The sequence below is a fragment of the Ctenocephalides felis genome, unplaced genomic scaffold, assembly GCF_003426905.1.
Source record: "Ctenocephalides felis isolate EL2017-DRISC unplaced genomic scaffold, ASM342690v1 CF-g0.4_SCAFFOLD_00898, whole genome shotgun sequence".
Classification (NCBI taxonomy): Eukaryota; Metazoa; Arthropoda; class Insecta; order Siphonaptera; family Pulicidae; genus Ctenocephalides; species Ctenocephalides felis.
Window position 1 is genome coordinate 172,294 of NW_020537052.1, and position 18,367 is coordinate 190,660.

Sequence of the window (18,367 nt, forward strand, 5' to 3'; positions counted from 1 at the left end):
TATTTTTTACTATTAGAAGATAATTGAAATAATCATCTGATCTAGCTGTGTTTCTGCAGCAACGGCCTATTTTCACTTGAAATCAGGTTGCGTTTAACTACTTGATATCAGTTTGCCCGAGACAAAATAGATACTAATAGTTAGATACATAGAGTTCATGACAGGCTCAGTGCTGTATCACACAAAGAAATCTTAAATTTTCCTTAAAAAAATTTTTTGTCTAGATCAATATCAACAACTAAAAAATTGAAAGCCAAAAGACAGGAATTTTAAAAACAAATTTAGAAAAAAAAGAAATTTTCAAAATTACGCATTTTTCAAAAAAAAAGAAAAAAAACGCCTGAAATCAGCCAGCGAATTTTTTTTGGTCGACCTTATACTACTCTCATGAATATCAACGTTGCAACAGCCATGAGTATGAATGTTAACAAAATAAATTAATCAAATCCTGTTTCTTATACAACTACGATATAAGGTACAACTATACAACTTATAAGTCTAAGTCTTATACAACTATACGTATTATCGACTCCACAACCAACAATTCCCAGCAGAAAAGCAACTATTTAAAATTCAGTTCTAATCTCAGTTAACAACTCACCAAGCATTCCCACTGGAAACTGGTAGGGCGTCTGGAGATTTTCGATAACGCTCTGCGTCACCACCCACACGTAATTCTCGCCGGTGATCTGTAGATCTCTGGCGGCCAGGAGGATCTCGCTCGCCTCCTCCCGAGTGCTGTACAAGAGCATCACCCGGGATTCCGATTGAACCAATTCCACTAAATCGGCTTTTGGACTGGTTACCAAGATAGCGTTCAGGATGGTGAATTTGAAACGATCCTGGAAATAGATAAAGAATATTTGTAGAGAAAAACTTAGAAAGCAAGGGTTGCTGCAATCTAGATCCTATTAATGCAGCTGGTATTAATTTTTTAATAATGTATATTCTACTCGATAAGTTGTTAGCTTCAAATCATTAGTATCTTCTTGATGATTCACAGGTTCTCATATATTTTGTACATATAACAGTTAAACAAGAATTGCTCACCTCAGCGAAACAGACAATTTTCACCAAATTTAATATTTTAAATTCTACTTATCTATTTTCATTATTAACTTCCTGAGGGAGTTAATGTTTTCATTAAAAAATCCGATTCGCTAATTTTATGTTTTCTCGACGTTTCAAGCCATTCTGAATCGAATGAGACCAAATTTGGAAAAAGTATATGTATGTGTGTATGTGAACAGATTTTTTGCCGTAAATCGACGTTTGCTCAAAAACGACTCAACCGATTTCAAAAATTTAAAAGCCATTCGATGTATTTCGATGAGGACTATCGTTTGCCAGTTGTGCGCTACGATCCGCCGAACCGTTGCTTTGTAAATCATAGAAAAATGAAAAATTTGTTGTCCACGTTTTATCCCGCAGTTCTGAATCAAATTTGAAAATTCAAAAACCGTTCGAAAGATATTGGTTGGGAATCGTGCTGATGAGTTTTTGGTAGAGATCGGCCGGGCCAATCATATTCTTGATGATTCACAGGTTTTCATAGATTTTGTTAATATTACAGTTAAACAAGAACTCACCTTAGCAAAATAGACAATTTGCCCCAAATTTATTATTTTAAATTTTTATCTATATTCATTATTATTTTTCTGATCATATAAATTTGGTACTAAACCTGGCATTAGTAGACTCGGGAACACAATTTATATATAAATCATCATAAATCATTACGAAATTGGGCATTGGTATAGCAATTTCAGTAAACTGGCTACATTTTACTTTAAATTCATTAATAATTTTGCATTTATCTCTATTATGCAATTTTGTTTTCACATACTATGAGCAGATACAATATATGGAACAAAAACAATGACTGGAAATTAGCAGCTACATCCAGTGGCGTATCTGCTAAAAATAGATCCAGATTACTTGGACAATTATTGTCACTTAAAGCACCATTTATGTTAACTCTTATAAGGAAGTTTATATTTAAAACTTGAATCAGAAAAAGTGTAAAATAAGAAATGATCAATTAGACTTAGCTTTAATCATTTTACTAAAATAAATTATTGTGAAGTGCATTCCATAAATAACTGTATGTTTATTTGATTAATACTCAATAGTATAATAATTTATGATGATTTATTAGACATCAATCTAAAAGATAATTTTATACATTTTTTTACATTATATATGTCATGGCACGCTAAAATTCTGACTTGGAGCAAATGTGCTCCATATAGTTTTCTATCAGAATGAAACAAGACTGAAATTATTACCAAATTACCGATAAACATCATATACTGCAAATAAAAGTGATATAATGCATATATATGTGACTTAATAATACCTAAGTAAGTTTACGTTACATTAATTAACAAATGCAACTTTAAAATAAATTTTCTATGCTTCATTTTGATCTTTAATTTCTAACATTTTTGAATGTGATAATAATTAACTAATATCGTGCGTTATAAAACGTTAATAATAAAACTACCGTCAAACATACTCAAAAGGCTCATATTAGCATTATAATTTCAAAAAGCTCAAGTACAATAAATAATACTCAAATAAAATAAATACAATAGTATACTAAATATGATTAGAAATATTGAACTTATAAATGTCTAAAGATGTTGAAATAGATATTTGAAAATGTGGGAAATTTCATGAATATATTGAACATATCTGTGAAGATTTCAAAAACTTACTAAAAATGTTGTTTATTTTATAAGCCATAAATTTTCCTGATAATGTTGCAAATGATATAAATATTGTTTACACTTTTGATAATGATAATGGGCAGTACTACCTACTGGATTCAGGGTAAAACAGTTCACAATTTAAAAAAATCTTTAAACACCAACACTTCTATATAAATAGTTTAAAATTTAATTAAATTTTGTGGATAGTATTGCATCTAACCATTACACGAAAGCACATTCCAGAAGCATTCTTACTCTAGTTGAATGTCAGTTTGAGACATACCGTAGATTTATCACTACTAAAATTAATTTAAAGCAATGTTGTACAGGATATCATAAAAAAATCTCCACATGAATCATCACAATCATCATCAAAGCTGTAGACCAAGTCATTTCACAATAGACTACTTTGCTTAACAAAAGACTTCTCTTAAGTTCCATTTTTCTTTCGCTCTTTCATGTAGTTTGAGATAAAATCTTTAATTAAAAAAACAGGGAGCTTTGGAAAGATTGATGTAGAACAATGTAATGGCATTTCGTAAAACACGAGTGATCCGAACACGAACTTTATATTGTAGCTCAATTAATTTGGCAAATGGAACAGAGTATTGACTAGTCAATATCCTATTCGTGGTGATTAATGCGGTTAAGTGATCCGACAGGCGAAGCCAAAATCGATAATGCAAATAAAGGATTAAACGTTCGGGGCAGTTTAGGGTGAAATATTTGCCATCGAAAAGGACAAAATTGTAGCACATCGAGCAAAAATCGTATAAGTCATCTGAAAGTTTTGCTAATAGGCATAGGATATTGCAAGTAGGATGAGATTGTCATGCATTGCCTGATAAAGTTGCAAATTATTTCGGAATTTTGCTTATTGTATGAGAATGTTGTAAGTCATTCAACGCTATTGCATATGTGGTTAATATATTGAACAGTAGAAATTGTATGAAAATACCAAAAATTGCCTGAAAATATTGTGTTGGGCATGAGATAGTCATGCATTGTCTGAAGTTGATTTTTTTACATTGTTTGAAAATAAGTTTGAAGATTGTTAAGATAAGTTTGAACATTATATGTCATTTGGAAATGCGGCAAATTTCTTAAATATATTGAACTATGGTATGAAAATTCTAAAAAATGTCTGAAAATGTAGTCTTTGGTATGAGATCGTAATGCATTGCCTATAGTTGCTGTAAATGATTTGTATACTTTGTATTATTATATTATATAAATTGTTTAAAGATGCTATAAGTCATTTAAAAATATTGCAAATTAGAAGAAAATATTGAACAATTGTATGAAGATGCAAAAATTGACTGAATATGCTGTTTATTGTATGAGAGTAAATAAATTTTCTGATAGTGTTGCAAATGATTCGTAAATGATTTCGTGTTTTGCCTAAAAATGCTGTAAGTCAGTTAGAAGTATGGATTTTATCAATTTCATGAATATATTGAACAATTGGATGAAAATTCTCTAAATTGTCTAAAAATCTTGTAAATTGTATAAAATTGTTATAAATTACCTAAAAATGTTGCCAGGAGTTTGGAAGTATTTTGCATTGCCTGTAAAAGTTATAATTTGTCCGAAAATATTGCAAACTGCATCAAAGTTTTATAAATTATATGAGAGTATCAAAAATTGTCAGAAGACGATGCAAATAGTTTATTAATATTGTAAATAGGTGGGATTGCTATAAATTGCATAAAAATATTGTAATTTGTATGAAGGTATATTACCTAAAATGAATTAAAATATTACAATTTTTCTAGAAATCTGCGAGTTATACATAAATGCTATAAATTGTTCATAACTGTTGGAACTCAACTCATTGCAAGTTCATAGAAAATTTAGTATATTATATGAGATTGTCAGAAATTGCTTGACACAATTGCAAGTAATTCGTAATATTTTGTACCTTATCTGAGAAGTCCAAATGTTCAAATAATTAGTAAATATTTTATGTTGTCTGGTGATATTATAAGTAGCCTGAAAATATAGCAAATTTTATGACAATATTGAAGCTTATATGAAAATTTAATGAATCATCTGAAAATTATGGCTAAATATTGTGCATTTTCTGAAAATGTTGTAAATTGTTCAAAAATAATGAATTAACGAAAGATGTCATGTACAATATTCCAATTGAAAATTCAAATTTCGAAGCAAATTTTTGTTATGAAAGATTTAAATAAAAGAATAGTAAAATCATGTAATTGTTGATCAAAATTATAAGAAAATAATCATTATTGCCTCCAATAACACCAATATGATTAATTTTATTTATTCACTTTTTAGATAGATATTACTCAATTTTTATTTTTTTCGTCTCACATATATAAAGATTCTTATTAAATTTTATTAATAATAAATTATAAATTTCTATTAGAAAATGATAATGAAACCATTCCCAATTTTGATCGAATAACTTCTATAAAATTGTGTTTAAATGCACAATATCTGTGGTTATTCAGAATTTTAAAATTACAAAATGGCATTATTCAAAATTTTGATAACGTTTTGTATTTACATTTCGTATACCTATATTATTTTGAAATGATAGTTCAAGACACGTGAACTATTAGTATGCATATTTTGGTTAAAATCGTCAAAAAATGCTCAGTAATTAATTACCCAAAAACGGTCCTACCGATTTTTACCAAAACTTACTCACCTAGATTTTGAACTAACAACTTTTCAGTTTTTTAATCTAAAACTGTAGACATATTTTACAATTATAAATATGAACAAACACACTACTTAGCAGAAGCAGAAGTTTCTCATTAAGCTTTGATTAATGGTCAACGAGAGGTGGAATTTAGGCTAAAAAAATAGTCACTTTTGCCAATTTTGGTGTGAAACAATTTAGAAACCGAAAAAATGAACATCTCATCAAATAAGATATATTATGTGTTCCATTTTAAATTTGCCAGAAAAAACTTTCTAAATTTTTTGGAAAGCCATTTTAAGTTTGCTACAACAATAAAGCTAGTGCAATATAAAATGTACATAGAAATTCTCATAATTTATATTACATACCATTTCAGTAAATCTGAATTAATTAGTACAGTTAACAAACCACATTTCGACTGCAGAACGGATAATGCAAATACAGGATTAAACATGCTAGAAGTTTCAAGCAAATTGTAAGCTACGGTGGAGTATTTGAGACTTCATTAAGCTTACAAGAAAAGCAGATATTTGAGTAGAAATTCACACAAATTCTAACTACAGAAGAGATTAAATGAACATTGAATAGGTTTCTTTATTAGTAATAGTAATACCCGTAGTAAAAGTTAAAATTACTAATAAGATTAAGACTATAAAACTATTTTATCTATTAAAAATATGACCCTTCCCATCACGGGTATTTTATGAATCATCTTCCATAACCTCCTCAACATGTCACATAATATCTATAGTATTTTATTACACATTAATTTGACAGACAATTTTATAGGGTGGCATCAAATAAAACTAGTCTCAGATTTTACGACATTTACGACGTAATTTGAGCAATTTATGTTCAGAATAAAGTACAAGATTTGTTCTCAGTAGCGTAATTACTTGGAACGTACTGTGATGATGGCAGTACAAAATTGTGGACATTATTTTTGTAGACACAGAAGTATATTTATGTATTAAAATAAAATTTTGTTTTTAAGCATATTTTGTTAGATTTTGGAACAATTTTTTTTATAATACTTTGCTAATTGATTTTTATGCACATAACTTTCTCAATTTTGTTGAAAAAAATATTTCTGATAGAAGTTAAAAATTGCATATTTTGATAGCCATGCTGTATAGTTAATAAAACAAATATCATTATTTTGATTCGTCTTTATCACAATTGTTCAAAAAATATTAAACAAGTTATATAAACTTTCCGATATATGTAAATTATCGATTTAATCAATAAATAATAAATTAATTTGTGAGTGATTAAAAGTATTTCGAGAGGATTCATTATAAATAATTGAAAACGAACAAACACATTAACTTGGAGTATTTTCTATAAGCAAAATTTTAAAAATCAATACTTTTTATAACTGAATCAGTTTCAGTAGGTCTTTAATGGTTTAGTATGTTTATTAAGACCTAAGTACTCTATCGTTATACCATGTAAATCGTCTAATTTTAATTTTAACAAACGTCAAAAAAACTATACTAAGTTTTTCAAACTTTGATGAATTTTTAATATTAAACTACTTGTCGTAAGACCGTAATATTTCAGTAAGTTCTATAAGACCATGGTATATATCGCCAAAAAAGTTCCATACGAATCGTTTTAATTTTTTTTCAACCGTTAATTACATGAAAACGGCTTGGTAGATTTTCACTTAAAACTAATCAGTATCATTCCCAACTAATATCTTTTGAACGGTTTTTGATTTTTTTAAATTGATTTGGTAATATGAGCTTAAACGTGAATAAAAAGTTTAACATTTTTCCAAATTACAAAGAAACGGCTAGGCAGATCGTCGCACAAAACTGACAAACGATATTCCTCATTGAGACACTTCAAATGGCTTTTAAATTTCTGAAATTGGTTCAGGCGTTTTTTAGCAAACGTGAATGAAAGATCTAATTTTGACAAATGCCAAAAAAACGATACCAACTAATTTGAAGAATGTTTAAAATTAAGCGACTTGACGTAGGGTCGTAATATTTTAATATGATCTGTAAGTACTACTACGTTTTTTATTTTTATTAAATCTAGAATTTAATGACATGACCTTAAATTATAGGTTGACATTTGACCTTTCGCAATTGACAAAGACGATGATAAGAAGACTTGTACCAATTATATCAAATCGTTTGGAATGATCATATCGATGACCAATGAGTTAACGCATAAATTTGTGGCGGAACGAATTTTCGTTGCATTGCTTATTTACTTCAAAAATCTTTTTTCATACTGATCACACATTTTTCAAAAAGCAATTATTTATTTAAAAAGAAGTATTTTATTACCTGCATGACGGATACTCTCTCCCTGACTGCCTGTATGAAGTCATCGTGTCCGGCAATTTGCGATGTCACAACCGAGAACTGGTGCCATTTGTATCTTTCCAGGATGCTCAACATGGCAGCAGTCTGATGTTCGATCGAAGGCGCTAATTGGAGCTGAAGCGTCGATTGAGAGGCCCGACGTTCTAGAATAGACACAGACAGATAACATATTGATGGACTGATTGATTTTGAGATGGACAGAATGATAAAAGTTGTTTCTGAGGGAAAATTTATAGGTCAGTTAGTAAGAGTAAAGATATCATACATTTAGGAACCTTATAACGTTTTAAATTAGATACAAACACTAACTAGAACTAAGGGCAACTGGATTCTCATATAACTATTCAATCAGGTTGCCGTTCAATCAATAGAAAACATGCTCATTTTGTAAACAAGTTAAAATATGTACAGTAAACTCTCGCTTTACGCGGTAAGTGCGTGCAGTATGGGGATCGTGCTATAAAAAACTCGTATTTAACATACAATTCAGGCTAATTCGTAGTGCGTTCTATGAAACCTTATATAGTGCAGTATGGGAACCGCGCTATGAGAGACTCAGAATTAGTACAAATCGCACAATTTTTTCCAACTTACAGTAGGAGTAATTTGGACGAAACGACATGTATGACATAGACACTAGGGTTTGTCGGTTTTCAAAAACCGGTTTTAAAAACCGTTTTTTTTGTGAAAATTATGGATTTCGAAAACCGGTTTTTTAGTGAAAAAAGTAGGTTTTCACTGTATGAATGGAAAATGACAAATATAGCCAAATATAAAAGATAGATGAAAGCGATTTGATTCTTGAAATCATATCGGTTCAATAGCATTTGGAATCTTATCAGTCTGCAATGGTTCTCAGAATGGTTTTGTGTTAGCTTTTGACTAATGTATATATTAATATTATGATTATAATTGATATTTTTATACCAGTGTATGTATTAATTTAAATCAGTTTAACTTCTTGAAGATATAACTTCCTCTACTCAAACTTAAAAAAAGAGTTTTAAACCCTAGAAGCTACAAATTCAACAACAAAAAACATAGAATTATTATATCAGGATTTAAAAACAATTAAGCATGATTTGGTCGCAAGTATGAGAGTATTTTCTATTTCAGGAAATTTTGTGAGTAAACAAAGGACACGTTTAAGTAGCAATTCGATAGACGTTCTCAATTTTTTTAAATCATATTTTATTAAACAAAAATCAACTAGAATGTTTAAAATTAATTAATTAAAGTTGGTCGGAATAGAAATAAAAGTTTAGTTTAATTGTTTTTAAAACTAAAATTGATATTATCAAGTATGTATCAACATGTATCCAATATTTTTTATTATTTTTATTTAATTAATCTTTTTTTATTTAAAAATGTATTATTTTTATTTATTCGAAAACTTTCCTTTCACTATCATAAAAATATTTTCATTCTTATATGTGAAAATGATGCATGAATAACGAATAATTATTTTCAAAGTTATTTAATCAAGATAAACTATTATTCTTTAGTTCTACTAATAAAAATTAAAATAATTTTGTTTTGCTATCTATGAAATTGAACAATAAATAAATTCAGTCAAATACTATTCTAAATTACACTAAATTTGCGGATAAATTGCAGAATATTCGAGCAACAATTTATTTTCTATATAAAATTCGAAAACCGGTTAAAACCGGTTTTTTAGTCAAATTAAAATTCGAAAACCGGTTTTCTGAAATGTCGGTTTTGTATAAACTTTAATAGACACCTCATTCAAAAATTAGCGCGACGCAGGAGTCAGTTCAAACGTGTTCTTAGAGAGCTACTATATAATCAGGCATGTCTAAAAGATAAAAGGCGATATCAAAACTTACATTAATACCCTTTTGATATCAAGTTACTAGAATCACTCATAGGTTTCGCAAGAAACTTATGAGCTGCTGAACAATAACCATGTAGTCGGAGAGATGTCGGATTTTTAGCTCCGCGTAGTATGGGAACCGTATATCCAGAGTACCGTGTAAACCGAGGGTTGACTGTATTCCTATTTTCCTGATATTGATTTTCCATATTGACACAGATTATTGTCTTTTATCTCAATGGATGTAGATAGATAAACAGTTTATAGTGCAATATATTGATCTAGTCTGTTCAGTTTTACATTGCACATAGATACACAGATTTGCTCAGAGGAATTCCGACAAAGTAGGATTATATATACACTGAATGCATAAGCCACAGAAACGTTCTGGCGAATTTGACCAAATGTAATTGGAAACCGCAACAGCCATTGCCGAAATGTTCTAGATGGTTTGACATTATTTTATTGCGTGTACGTAGATCCAAATCCAATTTTGTAACTATGGGGATGTTTTTGAATACGTATGCATTTTGGCAATCACAGATAAAATCATTGTTTTTGAGCAAGTATTCAACTTATATTCGGGCAGCTACTGAGATCAAATCCTGCATGTTACATGAAACATGATATCAGAAAGTAATTATATACATTTATTCAAAAATGCAGATCCAAAATATAATTGCAAATAAAAAGAACCCTCGAGCACTGATGTGCAACAAGAAGTTTGCAAAAATTGAATATACTAGAATAAAATAACTAATGTATGAAAAATCAAACTATTTTTTCCATAGGTATTCATCTTTGAAATAAATTACAATAAATTGAAGCATAATGTAGTATCATTTTATACGTAATATCAACTCCAATGATATTATTTTTAGTAAGACAGTAGATTTTTCTACAGAAAATTTTAAACGAGATGAGTGCTGACTGGATAAGAGCCAATTTACGTCATTTCTTATGAAAATCAATTTTTCTCATTTCTTATGAAAATCAATTCAAGTCTGATGTTATGCTTTGTTTTATTGTTTTAAGATCAGGGTCAATACATCATCGTGTTTTAAACAGTTTACAAATAAAAAAATTGCCAAACGCACATTTTTGTACGTTAATCATTTACACAAAATTTATATTTTGGGATATTCTGAAAATACGACAACAAATTGATTTGCACTTTTTTTATTATCTCTTTTATTTACAACTGTCCAGTAAAGGACATTCAATAAATTAGATGAATTTACATTAGTCGGCCGAGAAGGGTCATTGTATACTACAAGGGCATGTTAGGAAAAACGACTCAACTCAAACAAAAACTAGCTGTAAGTGGAATTCTGTCTTAAGGCAATTAGGGCATCGTGCCTTAAGGCAAATTGCTGGAACTTCCCGTACCAAAAATTATTATTTTTTTTTTAAAACGATTAACATTTTTGAAAAAAAATTACTTTGAAAAAATAAGATTTTTGAGAAACTATAAATTGGACAAAAAATTAGTTTTATTTTGAAAAAAAAAATTTTTTTTTAAAAATTTTTTTTTTTAAAAATTTGTTTTTTTTGAAAAAAATTTTTTTTTCTTTATTTTGACATATTGTGGAAGATCTGAACTTTTTTTTCAAAGCAATCGTACTGCTTTAACTACATAGGGACAAAATATAAAGCGCGTAAGCGCCGCGTCGCTGTCTAACGCATAAGCATTGGTACGGAACCGATAGGAATGTTAACAAAATGTATACTTATTGTTAAAATCTCTATAAAATGTCTGATAATTTGATGTGCATATGTCTAATGATCATTTTTGACCGCCAAATGGCTCATTTTTTTACTTTTTCCTCTATATCTCCGAAACCGCTGGACCTACCTTCATGAAAGTTGTATCGATTCTTCATCTTGTCAATACAAATAAAATGTTTTTTGAATTATTAAAATCGGACGCTCCGTTCTCTTAAAAACTGAGTTACCGTTTTCGGAACTTTTTGCCCCGTATCTTCGGAACGGCTTGACCTGCCTTTGCCAAAAACTAATCAGCACGTCTCCTTATCAATACGGATCGAATGTTTTTTGAATTATTCAAATCGGTTGATCCGTGTTCCCGAAATCGTCGACGAAAATTTGTATCCGCACATACATACACACACATACATACATACATACATACACACACACATACACACACACACACACACACACATACATCCATTTTTTCTAAGGTATGCCAAAATGTTCAGAAACCTCTGAAACGTAAAGATATATAAAAATTTTCATTTTCGATTTTTTTGCGATTACTATAACTTGCCCTACGGGAAGTTAAAAATAAAGTTTCAGAAAAAAATAATTATTACTATATGAGCCATTTTTTTACATATAAAAATTCAAATCTTAAATTCATAAAAATATCTAAAATTTATTTATTTATGTATCCAATAATTTTTAGTGATGACTGTACAAAAATTTAAAATAGTATATTAGAAAATGTTTATGGATTAATTTAAAATGTTTGGTTCTGTCTTAAATTTAATATCTTTGTTCTGTTATGAATTATTAGAATATTCAGTCTACATTTTTATTATATTTGTACATCATAGATTAGTTAAAAAAAAGTAAATAGAATAAAGTTAGATACCATTTTATGCTTGACCTAAAAGTGAACTATTTTGTTCGTTGATCAATATGGTTCACCATGTGATCAGTAGTAGGTATATACAATGGACTAAATAAGGCATTTAAATATATTCACCCAAGTTACTGATTGTACTAAAATAAACAAAATTTACGATTTTTAATTGAAACAAAACAGAAGTGATTTAGCTTATGCTATCATACCAACAATTTCAATGTCTCCAGGTTATCAATTTTCTACTTTGAGTTAAATTGAATGAAATGCGCAAGAACATTATCAAAAACACGATCTCAGAATACGTACTGACTAGTCATAAAGAGTTTCCTAGATTTAGCTTATCAAAATTGAAAATCAAAATTATAATTGAAGTAGCATTCGAGCTATGTGCAAGTATCTTTCTAGTGCTATTTTGTCGTGTGTTCTGATTATTGAAGAAAACGCGGAGTAGAAATGCAGTGACATTATTATAGAAATGATTATTTTATTTACATTTATTTTTATTATGATGCACTTGAATGTTGCTCATGAAAATGATAAAAGTTATTGACGACGTTATGGGAGTGTATCTAAAAATATTATTCCATTGCGTAATACTGCAACTAGAATATGAGTTCCATTACTTATATGATTCGATATATTAATAATTGTTAAATTATATAAATCAGCGCGTAAATCTAATATTGCAATTATACAAAGATTCCAAAACAAATTTTTGAAACAAATACTAAACGCCCCCAAATACACACCAAACTGGTTAGTCCATCAAGACCTAAACATAAATACTATTGATGAAGAAATTAAATTAATTAGTCAAAAATATAAGAGCAGAGTACAAAACCATCCAAATATTCTGGCCAAGAATTTATTGAAGTCGCACGGCATTGAACGGCTAAAAAGAAAACGCCCCCTCGACGGATCCGACATATTGACCTCCACATAATATATAATATATTCATTCCAATTAGAAGTACTACTTATTTAGTTGTTTATTTATATGTTTATTTATTTTTATGTTATGTTTAGTTTATTAGTTATGTCTTTTTTATTTGTTGTTATAATTCACAATTTATACTCATTTACCTCATAGATCTTTTTATTTTTAAGTTTACTCTATATAATCATTGTATTTTCAATTTTTAAATTCAAAATATCAAAATTGAAAAGGTTTACTACTGGGTAACCTTTTAGAACTAAGTTTTAATATTTCATTTATCATCGAAATTACTGAATGTCTTCCTTTTTATAAAGACAGTTTGTAATTCAATAAAGAGAAATAAAAAAAAAAAAAAAAAAAAAAATTATATAAATTATGTTAAAACTACGAATTTATAGCTAAGTTTAAATCATATAAAAATATGACCTACAATACAAATTACCTTATTAAAATGTCTCACATGGTAAATTGATCATACAAAAATAATAAATTCAGACTATATTGTCGACATTTTGCAACATGGTATGTAATTTCCATGAAAATGATTAATATTTAGAAAAACATCGTATATAGTTGAAAGCAGTAATTTGCAAATTTTAACAGATAAAAAATACCAAAATTTTAAACATTACACAATAATGCCACATTTCACAAGTTATCTATCCGGAATGTGTACTTCTGGAACTTGCAAAGAGAAAAGACATTTTGAATTCATTGCAATTTATTTATATGGAGCTGCCACTTCTGGTGGAAATAGGTAAATAAATGATCAATGAATTCGATATCGGTATTCGTGATCCTGAATTTTTCAAAAAGATGGCGTTGCTTATTTTAAAGTAGCCGTTGATATTTAGTATGTAAAAATGGCTTGTTGGCACACTGTTGAAAAACTATCGTAATATTTTCAACATGTGAACATTAATATTAGAAATAATTTTATAGCCTGTTGTAAAACTTTTTGAATTTTGAGTTATTGAAATATATTCAAATTAAAAAATAACAAAACTATGCTTAAGGCTCGGTTATGGTTCTTTTATATTTGACCCAAATATCCTCTGAAATTGTATTTTCAGACCGACTGAGTTTTATGAGAAAACATACGAATATATTCAATCAAGCACGAAGATCTTTTTATTACAACCTCTGGTTAAATTTTGTTATGAATAATCATAAGAGCCTTAAGATACGTTTTTTCTAATCTATTGATTTGATTTGAACATCAATATGATAAATAAATTATTTAATGTTTATTAAGTTATAATACATATATAGTTATGAATAAAATTTGATATGCAATCATTCAAAAAATAATAGATGTATTTAGATTTTGCATCAGCTTATGTGAATGATTAGCCTAGTGTTACTAGAATTCAATGCACAAGTTGACTTTTGTCTATCTGATAAGATTTTTATTAGATCTGTTTCCTAAAACGCATATGTTATATATTGCAGTAATGCCCTCTAAATGATTTTTCCACAATATTTAATGTATGCATAATCTGATACATTACTGCTTGATATAAAGTTGGTCGAAATGGGTTTAGACCTAGTTCTGACCACCGGAAACGTTTTACTTTAATACGTTGACAGCGGTTTTTTTGGATCTATATTGTTTTTTTTTTAATTTTGATATAATTTTGTATATTTTTACAGTAGAACTACATAACATAATGGTAGATTGGTACATAAGTCTAACCTTAGGTATTATACTTCATCATTACATATTTTAGATCAGTACATTTACATGTAAAAAAGAGTGTGCGTAAGGATCACACGCGATTGATGTAAAAATTATTTGCTACTGTACAAAGTAGCAAATTTAAGTTAAGTAAAAATAAATATATCATGTAACAATTTTGAATAATGTTTATTAGTAATATGGTAACACTCGTGATGCACACATTTATTAGTGTCAACCATTATATAGTATATAGTAGCATTAAAAATATGTATAACATTTAAAAACAATAATGTAATTAAAGTCATACTTCAAATATGACATGATCGATTTGTCATTGTAATTAGCATTTAGAAATGAACCTTCATTAGAGAAATGAAGTAATTGCTGATTAATGAATTCTATAATATTCGTTCACACAGTGGATTATGTTAAAAAACGCCTAAACAAATATTATTTTCGCAACTTCTCTCATCATGTAATTGTGTTTGAAGAACTTCATGTAATTAAAATTAGCATACATTCATTGACTGCTTGTATTTTTTTAACTTTTTTGCTGGCGGTATAATCTCATTCTTTGAACAGATGTAATATCTGCCTTGCCTAAAAATATTTTTCATTTTAATAACTTCAAAGATTTATAGAAACTACGATTAATAAAGAAATAATTTCTAATCAATGTTTAATTTGTTTTATTGTTTTCAAGAATAAAATATTTTTCTGATTTAGGCATTTTTTATTAAATCAAGATTTGTACTATGGTGTAAGTTTAAAATGTTAATCTATGTCAATTTCCTTGTTGATATCGGTACAAATACAACGTTGATGCAGGTATGCATACAACGTTGATTCCGGTACGCATACAACGAAAGACGAATGACGAATCATTGGCATTCGACTCTGCCGTAACGCACTTCCTTTGCATTTGTTCGGATTTACACCCTAGTCGCGCCTAAAGAAGTTTTACTTCAAGAATATAAAACAGTTTATTTTAAGAGACAGTAGAAAAAAATAGTTTGGATTATTCTTAAAAAAATTACATCGTTTTTTTTTGCAAAATAAAAAGGATTCTGATTACATCTATGGATAGATCAGTATAAAGTTCCGTATAAAGTTATAAGGAGAGTCGGCGATTGTCGTCGGCAATGTTCTCTCAGACATGTGGCGTCACATACCCTTCTATGTTTAAGCACTATATTCAACGGATAGCATATACTAGCAGTTCGCGTAGTGTAATGTCTATGACGCCCTTTAACTAGTTGCTTCCAGTATGGTGATAATTTGGGGGTAGATTTTAAATAAAGATGTCACTATCGACAGCCGCACCAGAAAAGAAGCAGGGTATATCGACGTGTTAAAATTAAAAAAACACATATCAGCATAGATAAGATATCATTCACATAATCTAATTAATGTATCATCCGTTTACTTCAGTTTCTAAATTGTTAATTCTGTTACTCACCGAGTCCTGAATTGTCGGCATTCCATGCTATTACCGGTATCCCCAGGTATCCTGCCAGCTGGAGGAAGTATTGAGCGGAAGCCGTACTGCGACCGTATTGCTCGTAGTTCATCAGATACAGTATCGCAGAGACGTTCAGGGGAAGAAAGTTATTGCACAGCGAATCGAGAATTGCTGAAATAAAAAGATGGAACGTGTTATGGAATATACTCTTTGCAGTTTTTTTATTTCTCTTAACTTATAAACGAACATATATGTTATAGAAAAACACAATTTTAAGAGCTATTTCAGGGCTTCATATCTATCAAAGTATAAATGCTATAGATTGATGATAAGATAATATATTATTATTGCAATTAGCTCATGCTAACAGAGTTGTTTATATTGGATTTAGCGGCCAATTCTCCTGTAAAATAGACCTTAACATTAAAAACAAGATTATCATAAAAATCAAGCTAATAATTTTAATTATGTCAAAAATGTCATAGTAAAATCTTTCATAATATTTGCAGTGTAGTCAGGAGTTGGAGATATGGACCTTACCCAGAAAACGCATAAGCTTAGAAAAAAATATTATAACTGCATCCCTCTAACGTTTTTTTTTTTCTCATTGTTTCTACAGCAATCAGAACTCTTACTTTAATGTTCAATAAGCTGTTTTTGTTTATGGCTCATGACCTAAGGTATTGTTATGAGAGGCAACCCATCGGTTCACCATTCTCCTATGTGTGGGGTTCAAATATTAGGTCTTACGTCTAATAGTTTACATATGATCTCTCTGATGTGTAATCATAACATGTGTGAAGTTAGGTTTTATGTTCAAGCAAAGCAAATACATTGCATTTTGACTATTTTTACTACCATTTATTAAAAAGAAAGCAGTTCAAAATACCGTTGCCATAACAACGCTATGTTACCGCCTATTTTACCGTAAAATGCCATTTTTGATAATAATGAAAGTTATTAGCTTGATTTTTAATCACATCACATATTATAAGATATTTATAAGTAATATATGACTTCCTGTATACATGTTTCTTATATTAGTTTCGTAAATTATTTTAAATAGTTTAGACAACGTTTATTTTGTAATATCATTATGTTCTGTTGATTAGATGTTAATGCTGTATGATATATTTAATTAATTTCATCAGAAATTAGATGGGATTAGGTAGATATACGTTAGGAACTATAGACAGAAGTATAAAAAACAGACTGACAAATCATTCTCATAATTTAACGGGAGAGTTGATAATTCAACTCAAAGAATAATAAAAAGAAATTTGTTCTATCTTGATTCATATCTATTAAGAGTAGCAACGCTGGATGTGGAAAAGAGAAAAAATGTAAAATATTTTTCTTAGTAATTATATTATATTATATATTTATATATTATATAATTATATTAATATAATATAATATATAATTAATAATTATATTATATTATATTTATATATATATATCTATATATATCTTTATATATATATATATATATATATATATATATATATTTGAATTTATTATTAACTAAAGATCAATATAATAAAGATTTATTAGATCGACTCAAATCTACTCATTTTATTAATGTATTTGAATTAATATTTGTGTTTCCGTGAAATCCGAAAATATGTCTTTTATATTTTAATCTATCAATTTATCTGTTATCTAGAAGTTGATCAAATAATTGCATTTGTTATGATATAAAATATTTAAAACTTTAAAACATTCAACTTTAATTAAACGACGTGAAACTTTTCTGTCATCGCAAAAAATAAATGCAAACAGAGTAAATTCTAATTAAAGAAAACCATTTACAAGGTTTTAAATGCAAAGAGAATCACAAAATAAAAACTTTCGTGTTGCAGAGTTTTATAAAAACTGTTAATCTGGTGACAGATTCTCGGCACGATGATAAATAAAAGTTAATTATAAAATTATCTTTGTTTTGCGACTAATTTTGATTACCTGTTGATGTTCTTGAACATATCAGTTCCGAATTTTTAGCAAAAAAGTGGACGCATCTTTTTGGTATCAAACAATTCAGAATGACTTGAAACATCAAAAAGACATAAAATTGGCGAGTCAGATTATTTGGCAGAAATATAAACTCTC

The 18,367-nt window shown here is 28.5% G+C and overlaps 1 protein-coding gene across 1 annotated transcript in view; it reads right to left on the minus strand.

Annotated features, from left to right (window-relative positions):
• Nucleotides 1-18,367, minus strand: part of LOC113365337 (glutamate receptor ionotropic, NMDA 2B-like) — an 86,857-nt gene that overhangs the window by 22,510 nt on the left and 45,980 nt on the right. The window contains exons 2-4 of the mRNA XM_026606913.1: nucleotides 16,256-16,429; nucleotides 7,692-7,873; nucleotides 602-842 (exon numbers count right to left, since the gene is read on the minus strand). Of these exons, the coding sequence (XP_026462698.1) occupies nucleotides 602-842; nucleotides 7,692-7,873; nucleotides 16,256-16,429 (597 nt within the window). The remainder of the gene's footprint in view (nucleotides 1-601; nucleotides 843-7,691; nucleotides 7,874-16,255; nucleotides 16,430-18,367) is intronic.